Here is a 9,284-nt window from a genome sequence, read left to right as displayed (position 1 = left end):
TAGTGTACAGGTGAGGGGAATGGGGTGGGGGGTCCTGGTAAAATATATAAATACCTACATTATTAGCAACAAATTGTTCACTGGTAATATTAACACCATGAAATTCCTTCTGATCTGTGTGCTCCTCGGGGCAGCTGGTAAGAATACATTATATATATATATATGTATATATGTGTGTGTATATGGTATGTTTATTCATTTTTTAAATATATTGTTTTGTTTTTTATATGAATGTAAACTTAATATATCCCTTTGCGTAGGCTCTCTATATGTAATCAGTACATGTTGTGCTTTACAGCTGCCTTGGACGATGACAAGATCGTCGGAGGATATACCTGTGGAGCCTACTCTCAGCCCTGGCAGGTATCTCTGAACTCCGGATATCACTTCTGTGGTGGATCCCTCCTCAACTCCCTGTGGGTGGTCTCTGCTGCTCACTGCTACAAGGCGTAAGTGCTCTTTTAAGGACAGAACTTTTTATTGGAATAGTTACGAGGCATTGAAAAAAGTAGTATCTATTATTCAGAGCTTTTACCAGCTGTCTGACCAGCAAAGTAGCATGTTGGTTAAATGGATTGTTGGTTGGACACGGGGTAGGTCAGCAGGAGATCCCTTATTATTGAAGAACCTATTCATAAAGTGCAGTCAAATTAATCACAAATTGGTGCTCCCAATCCCTTGCTAACATATAGCTCCTGTGTAATATCCAAATCAGATATACATAGACAATCATGATTGCAAAAAATATAGTGTTCCTAACAATAATTAAGCTAGACCAATGAAACAATGTAAACATTACCATATCACATTTTCAGCTGTAACGATTACTTGATCAGTAAACCCTTTCTCCAGGTATTCTGTAATATTTTGAATAGCTTGGGGATGAGTTAAAAATGCTACCAAGTGTTATTTATTCCTATGACCCCCCTTTGGAAGTTTTTCCCCTCACTTCTTGTTCATTTGATATGGGTACATTTACAGAAAGCCTTCCCTAATCTATTAGAATGTATTTTTGTTTATGTGTTCATAGGAAGCAATTTTATACCACTTTCTGTCTTTACCGGAAATGAGGATAAATCTCCCTAATAAAAAAACAGGCCTCTTTACAGTCTCTATTCCTTTCCTGCTCTATACCAACCAAATTTCAATGTTCTCACTACCCAAAACGTTTGTACTTCACTCCTGGAACTGAAGGTGAGTGTACCAACCACTACTGGTACACGTTCCATACTAAGCACACCTACACTGATGATCAGTTTGAAACAAATTAACTGGCTTCTATCTAGAATTCCTTTAATTAAGATGCAAATGTATACTGATTTTATTGAATTTATCTCTATACAGGAGCATGCAGGTCAGACTCGGAGAGCACAACATTGCTGTCTCTGAGGGCACCGAGCAGTTCATCAACTCTGCCAAGGTCATCAGAAATGCCGCATACAACTCCAGAACCCTGGACAACGACATTATGTTGGTCAAGCTGGCCTCTCCCGCCACCCTCAACTCCTACGTCAAGAGTGTGCCTCTGCCCAGTGGCTGCGCTGCTGCCGGCACAAACTGTGTGATCTCCGGATGGGGAAATACCCTTAGCAGTGGAAGTAAGTCAACATCACTGTAACATCATCTATTACTGATAATAAATTACACTAAGCTTCTCAGGTAAATTTGCCAAGATTAGAAAATGTAGGCAAAATGAATCCTTTGAGGAACAAATATAAAGCCTAACTCTGGGCAGTTAAGAATGAATTAAGCTTTTCTCCATCCCTTCGGCTTGTTTTGTCAAGGGGTTGGGATAAAACAAAATAATGTTTAACTTAATCCAGAGTCCTGAAATATTCTTCCATAAAGTTATGGCTGTGGTGACCAGTTGTCAAAAACCTCTCTTCTTGCCAGTTCTCTGACCAGTCTTGTCACTGCCCCTCTTACTGAGGTCATCACGTACAGTGCAGGACCAACCTAATGCCAGTGGCTACGTCATTAGGGAGGCTGCCAGAAGGAGTACCCAATCCCATTTTGCCATTTTTGCCCAATACCATTTTTTCACCAGAGAGAATGGAATCAAACAGGAGGCTGTCCTGGGGTAATATAGATATTACTCTGGACTATCATGAGCTGGGAGGATTTTAGTTAAGCAAGCCATATATGAAGCAACACTGGCAGTGTTGATGGGGGAATCCCTCCCTCTCTTGGAACTATTGTGTTTTTATTGCTAGTGGCTATACACACTGGCAATAATTGCATGCTAACAATCGGACATGCTAGTTGTACCCAAGTCAATCGATGGGACAAATTGGGGACAATTTGGCTGCTTTGGACTGCCGCTTTATTATTTACTAAAGAAAATCAAAACATAAATAAAGTAGAAAAAAATAAGAAATCAATTCTGAAATGTCTTTGAAACTCAGAACTCAGAAGTGTCCTCATTGGAAGACTTCCCTTTTCCCCTTCTGACTACCACTCATAATGTTGGATTTCTCATAATTTTCAGTCCTGGTGACAATGGTCATGAGGACAAATAAAGAGGGGGCATGTCTTCAGTGAGAACACAGGCAGCAATAAAACCTGAAGTAAGGTTTTATCCCCCCACCCACACCCCTCTATCCCAAAATGTTTTACTGCTTCTCTTTAACCTGAAAATATACACAGATAACTGGAAGAGAGATGGGATTATGGGTCAGGTGTGTATTTGTCATTTCTTCTTCTAATATCTAGAACTATTCAAAACATAGCCTGTATAAGTTATTCACAACATAGTTGCAAGTCACCTTGGTAAAGAGATGCATAATATCCACAAAAGCACCACCTTCTGGCTGCAAGTGGTAAATATAATAATACATAATTGGAATTATTTATTATTTTTCTAACTAAAAATCTATAAAGCAAGCTTTTGTCTTTTTTTAACAAGTTTTATTCTTTCTCCTTTTGTATTCAGTCAATATTTTATTCACTGTTTTTTTTTTTTTTTAAATTGCAGCCAGCATGCCTAACCTCCTGCAGTGTGTGAACGCCCCCATCCTGACTTCCACCCAGTGCAGCAATGCCTACCCTGGGGAGATTACTGGCAACATGATCTGCGTTGGCTACCTGGAGGGTGGCAAGGATTCTTGCCAGGTAATTGCTACAACTTATTTTATTTTGTATATAAAGTTGTACTGTTCAAAAAAAATTGTTATCTCAAGCTACTAGTTTTTTTTTCGTAGACTGAGAATTATAATTTTTTTTTTCATATATTAGTTTAAATGAGTTCAATGTATAATTTGTAGTCCAAATATTCTGGTAAAGTTTTGAAACTAGATTAAAGATATTTCTTCCCAAGTAAATGCATCGTAAAACAGATCTTTTGTAGTATAATTTCATATTAGTTGAAAAAGCAACTAATAAAGTTAAAGGGGTTGTAAATAATGCATCCTACCTTAATGCACCCCCAGCCCCCCCCCCCCCCCCGCTTTACTTACCTGAGCCCCGTTGCTGTCAAACAAATCCAATGACAAGGGTGCCGGGGCAGGGCCAAGTCTGGCATTCCTGTCTATGGACAGAAGAGCGCTTCTCCTAGGGGGTTATTTGATGTGAGAAGGAGCCGCGAAAGCCGCCAAGGGACCCCAGAAGGGGACAATCGGGGCAAAGCTGCACATTGGAGGTAAGTATGACGTGTTTGTCATTTTAAATAAAATAAAAAAACTAAGGCTTACAATCACTTTAAGGCAATATGGATAAAAATATGATCTTAAAGTATAACTCAACCCAACAAAAATGATGTAATGATTTACTAAAACTGGAGAGTGGCTACCATGCACAGCTGCTCCAGATTTTGGACTCTCCAGTTTTAGTAAATCAACCTCAATATCTTTTAGTTTACTAGTCCTTATAAACGGTGGCTGCATTATTTTTCTCGTGTTCAGGTTAAGAACTGTTGATCCTAGTGCAGTAAAACTCACATATATAAATAATAACAACCTCCAGTGAATAAGTTAAAACAATAGTGACCAAATTTCATAAATATAAATATTAATATGCAAAAAGTCCACATGCATGAAAATGTTCTGGAATGCTGACAAAACATGAATATCAAATTTTTCAATTTTCTGAGACACTCTCTGCAGGGTCTATGTGCTGAAAATAATCACCACCGCCTCACTGTGCAATGCCTGCTCACCTCAAAGAAAGACCCCTTTGGGTCTATTGACTCTTTGCCCTTGTACACACGGTCGGAGAATCAGTCGGAATGCGTCTTATCGGACCGTGACGTCAGATAATCCGACTGTGTGTGGTACGCATCGGACTGATTCCGTTCGAATCTCTGTCGGACCCAATTTTCCAACATATTGGAAATATTTCCCGACCAATCCGATCATGTGTAGAGAATTAGAGACCAAGTGCCACGCATGCTCAGATCAAATTCCTACATCAAAGCTATTGGCTACTAGCCTGCATGTAGTCCCATCGTAACGAAATTACGTCATCACGTTCTGAAAGATCTGATTTTGCGACAACTTAGTCCGACCGCGTGTATGCGACAGTTTCGGACTCAATCCGTCAGACTAAATCTGACGGACAAAATCCGATGGATTTGGTTGGCAGAATCTCCGACCGTGTGTACACTACAGGGGCTTTCAGTGATAATCCAAAAAGGTCAGCCAGATCAGAAAAGGATTTTAGCTATTTGTTGCGTTGTGTCCCAGGTCCAGGCATGTACTGGCCATCGGCACTATCGGGAGTTTCCCGGTGGGCCGATGGCTCAGTGGGCCACTCTGATGTAAGGGGGCTGGTGATGGTACACTCTGATGTAAGAGGGTGCTGATGGGACACTCTGATGTAAGGGGGTGCTGATGGAACACTCAAAATGTAAGTGGGCCGGTCTGAATGAAGTCCAGGGCCAAATTTCTGTCCCAGTCCAGCCCTGCCCAGGTCCCGTGATTTTCTCAAAGGAAAATGTTCCCTGAGAAAGTCACGTGACCTGCGACGCAACACGTCAGCAGGAGACGGTGACGACACTTCTGGTGTCTCGTAGTTGAGGAAGTGTAATGAGGAGGAGAGCTGTCTCATTGTTTAACTGAGGCATTTTTATCACTATACAAATGTGAGTGCTTCTGTACAAGATTTTATAATAAGATTTCATTTGCTTTGAGAAATTTTTTTATTTGATTTTTTGAATTGATTTTATGAGAAGTTTTGTTAATCCTGGAATGAATAGCTGAAATTCTTTCCTGGTGTGGCTGACCTTTTTGGATTATCACTGAAAGCGTCAATAGACCCAAGGGGGTCTTTCTTTGAGGTGAGCTGGCATTGCACACTGAGGTGGTGGTGATTATTTTCAGCACATATACCCTGCAGCGAGTGTCATGGAAAATTGAATAGTTTTGTCGGCATTCAAGAACATTTTCATTCATGTGGACTTTTTGCATATGAATATTTATATTTATGAAATGTGGTCACTATTGTATTCACTTATTCACTGGAGTTTATTATTAATTATATATGTGAAGTTTAGCGCACAATTTTTTTTTTTATTATTTATCTCATGGTGTCGGAATACATTCTGAATAGTCACATCTGTTCCCCATTTATATACAGTATATATTGTTTCACTTTTTTTTTGGTTTATCTGTATCAGCCCTTTAGTATCTTTATTGTTTTAACTGTTGATCCTGCCAGACATCCAGTGTCCTTGTCACTTCCTGTGAAATAAACTGGAAGCAAACACAATTTTGTCCCATCGCCCCACTTGTAATTGCAAAGGTAGACATGCTTGAAATCCAGCCTAGATGGCTACCATGGCTCCTTCCATAGATACAGGGGAGGAAATGAGTTTAGCCACCCAGGGACAAGAAGGGTGTCCCCTGGATTACCAGGTGGAAAAAAAGATAAAGCCTGAAAAAATTAAAACCAAAACAACCAGTTCATCTAAATACTTATAATTTACAGTAATTTACCCAATGTTCTAAAAATTGCATTTTCTGTTTTTCAGGGTGACTCTGGTGGCCCCGTGGTGTGTAATGGACAGCTCCAGGGTATTGTCTCCTGGGGATACGGCTGTGCCCTGAGGAACTACCCCGGTGTCTACACCAAGGTCTGCAACTACAACTCCTGGATCGCCAGCACTCAGGCTGCCAACTGAACTTTCAACTGAAATACTTATTCAGATTATTCTATTCTTTGCTTCTAGAATACATCAAATGATGTGCTAAACTCAGACTTTACACCTACATTCTGTAATGACTGAATAAACACATTTCTTTATATACCATAGTTTTGTTCATTTTACATATTATTATAACTATTGGTTCTCCGTTTGCTCCTCCTCTTGGCTACAGAATATGGGCTGCAAAAAAAAAGAACAATATATGCGAGGCAGTCTGTCACTAGCACCCCTATATACATCAGAATGATTTTCAATAATAATCATAAAAACAAATGCCATGCATGCTGGGGGTGGAAGTACAGCTATTTGGTGGAGGGCAGATAGCAGTAGCTCCACAAAGCAAGTAAAAAAAAAAAAAAAAAAAAAAAATATATATATATATATATATATATATATATATATATATATATATATATATATATATATATCATATACAATTGTTACACAAGTCAAATTGTAATGAAATGATTTTTTGCACCTCTGGAAGGTTCACCCCCTTAATGACCAGGCCATTTTTTTGCGAAACGGCACTGCGTTACTTTAACTGACAATTGCGCGGTTTTGCAACCTTGTACCCAAATAAAATTGATGTCCATTTTTCCCACTAATAGAGCTTTCTTTTGGTGGTATTTGACGATCTCTGCTTTCTCTATTTTTTGTGCTATAAACACAGAACGACTGACAATTTTGAAAAAAAAACTATATTTTTTTACTTTCTGCTATAAAATACATCCAACAAAAAATGTAAACGAAAACAATTTCTTCATATATTTAGGCCAATATGTGTTCTGCTACATGTTTTTGGTAAAAAAAATCCCAAGAAGACACTTTTAACACTTGTTTGGGAACCAGTAACATTATCACAGCGATCAGTGCTAAAAATATGAACTGTCACTGTTCTAATGGCACCGGCTGGGAAGGGGTTAACATTAGGGGCAATCAAAGGATTAAATGTGTGCCTGGCTGATGATTCAGTGTAGTAGGGGAGATGCTTTTATTACTGGAGGACATGGATTGGTGTTTCTGCTTTACAGGATCCATGCCTTCTGTACTGACAGAATGGCAATCTGTCTTGTTTATAAAGGAAGGCAGACTGTCTTTCTGTCATTGTACCAAGTGATCAGTGGATGCCAGCGAACATTGTGTTCATGGGACCCGTTGATCAGCTCTTGCTGTGTAAAATCACGGTGGGAGTGAGCCAGCATGTGGCATGCACTCGCGCCCAAAGCACAGAAGTGCATAATCAGGTATATATACGTGATTCTGCACAGCGTGGCTACCCTGTAGCAGTAAATCTACTATAGGGCGGTTGGCAAGTGGTTAAAAATTTAATTCCTGTTCAATCTGTAGCTGTTCTAATTTTCTTTAAAATTCAATGCAATATGACAACCTGAAGGCCCCTTGTACTCAGTTGGTGTGCAGAACTTCCCTTCAAATATAATGTGATTGTCTCACTAATTTTCACGGAAGTCTACAGTAAGATACAAGTCAGATTTTCAGCATCCTCAACAACCAAATTGTAAATTTGGTGCGATACCTAATGGTTAAAATGTTACTGAACACAGCAGAAAAGTCTGTATATGCAGTAAAGCATGCTTGTTATACTTGCGGTGGAACCTAAGGTGTTAATCCTCCACATTGTGTAAAAAGGCTTTTTAATCCTGGCTTCTAGGTTTCTCCCCTTCTTCTGCTGTCCCCAATGCATCTCCTGATAATACAGAGCCTTTGGAGTCACTCTACACATGCTCAGTTTGGTGTGTATTGCTAGAGAGTTTTTTCTTCTTTGGAGGGTGCATGTAGTCATCACAGACCAATTAGCGCTGACCAGCCAGAGGGTCAGGGGTCCTGCAGCCCCATAGGAGAGTCAGAGGAAAATAAAAACTTCTCCTACAAGCTTTAACCAGACACTGAAAGAAGTCACAATACCGCTATATGCTGCTGATGAGGAAAGGTATTTTCAAGTCAGGTTGAAAAAAAAACACAAGTCCATCTAGTTCAACCAATAAAAGGGAAAATAAAATCATACAATCCCATATACACAATCCTATACCCACAGTTGAGCCAGAAGACAGCAAAACCCCCAGCAAAGTATGAACCAATTTGCTACAGCAGGGGAAAAATTCCTTCTTGATTCCCTGAGAGGCAATTGGATATTCCCTGGATAAACTTTACCTATAAATGTTAGTATCCAGTTATATTATGTGCATTTAGAAAATAATCCAGTGCTTTTGTAAAGCAATCTACTGAGCTAGCCAGAACCAGCACTTGATGGAGTCTATTACACATTATCACAGCTCTTACTGTGAAGAAACCTTTCCGTATTTGGAGATTAAATCTCTTTTCTTTTAGATGTAAAGAGTGCCCCTTTGTCCTCTGTGATGACATTAAAGTGAATAACTTAACACCAAGTATATGGAACACTTATTTATTCAGAGCTGAGCTCCTCCATGCCTCTGATTAGTTTGGTTGCCATTCTCTGCACTTTCTCCAGTTCCCCAATATCCTTTTTGAGAGCTGGTGCCCAAAACTGAACTGCATATTCCAGATTTGGTCTTACTAGCGATTTGTACAGGGGCAAAACTATATCTCGTTCTCTGGATTCCATACCTCTCTTAACCACTTCGTGCCTACCTTAGATATACTGTGGCAGGGTGGTCACTCTATGCCAGGTAATAGGTATGTGATCTGACACTTTCGGGTCTGGGGCACCAAAAAGTGTCAAAAGTGTAAGTGTCCATCACAATAGCACTAGTAAAAAGAAAAAATCTCATAGTTTGTACCAGAACAACCAGATCCTTCTCCACCATTGATTCCCCCAGTTTTCCTCCCCCTAGTATGTATGACACGCATGGGCGTCCGCAGGTAGGGGCAAGGGGGGTCAAGTGCCCCCCCCCCCTGGAATCAGGGATGAGATCTTAAATTCAACACAGTTCCATCCCTATCGGGTTGCAGGCAGCCCACACCCATGTGCAACCCGCCAGTGGGGTGACACCATCAAGGTTCTGCCAAGCCCCCCTATCAGTGTAGCGTGACTGCGGGCTCTTTTCCGTGCTCAGTCCAGCAGAGATCTCGGCAGAGGTGCTATCAGGTTAACCCCGGTCACCCCCTCCTTTCTCCTGTCAGGGAGAAGAGACGACGGCTCTCA

The 9,284-nt window shown here is 40.3% G+C and overlaps 1 protein-coding gene across 1 annotated transcript; it reads left to right on the top strand.

Moving 5' to 3' along the window:
• Positions 1-6,241, top strand: LOC143930619 (trypsin-like). The gene is made up of 5 exons (XM_077455115.1): positions 1-137; positions 299-449; positions 1,345-1,598; positions 2,975-3,111; positions 5,966-6,241. Exons 1-5 carry the CDS (start codon positions 20-22, stop codon positions 6,113-6,115), a joined length of 810 nt encoding a protein of 269 aa, XP_077311241.1. The 5' UTR covers positions 1-19; the 3' UTR covers positions 6,116-6,241.
• Positions 6,242-9,284: the final 3,043 nt, after the last annotated feature.

This window comes from Lithobates pipiens, unplaced genomic scaffold (genome assembly GCF_037356315.1).
Source record: "Lithobates pipiens isolate NorthernLeopardFrog02 unplaced genomic scaffold, aLitPip1_a1.2 Scaffold_25, whole genome shotgun sequence".
Lineage (NCBI taxonomy): Eukaryota > Metazoa > Chordata > Amphibia > Anura > Ranidae > Lithobates > Lithobates pipiens.
Note: the sequence above shows the minus strand (reverse complement) of the source record. Positions and strands in the feature narration are given on the sequence as shown.

Excerpts from the sequence above, each read along its gene's own strand:
- LOC143930619 (XM_077455115.1), top strand. The coding sequence starts at position 20 with ATGGGGTGGGGGGTCCTGGTAAAATATATAAATACCTACATTATTAGC. Across the intron at positions 138-298 it reads TGTGCTCCTCGGGGCAGCTG|CTGCCTTGGACGATGACAAG; the intron begins GTAAGAATACAT and ends TGTGCTTTACAG. Across the intron at positions 3,112-5,965 it reads GTGGCAAGGATTCTTGCCAG|GGTGACTCTGGTGGCCCCGT; the intron begins GTAATTGCTACA and ends TCTGTTTTTCAG.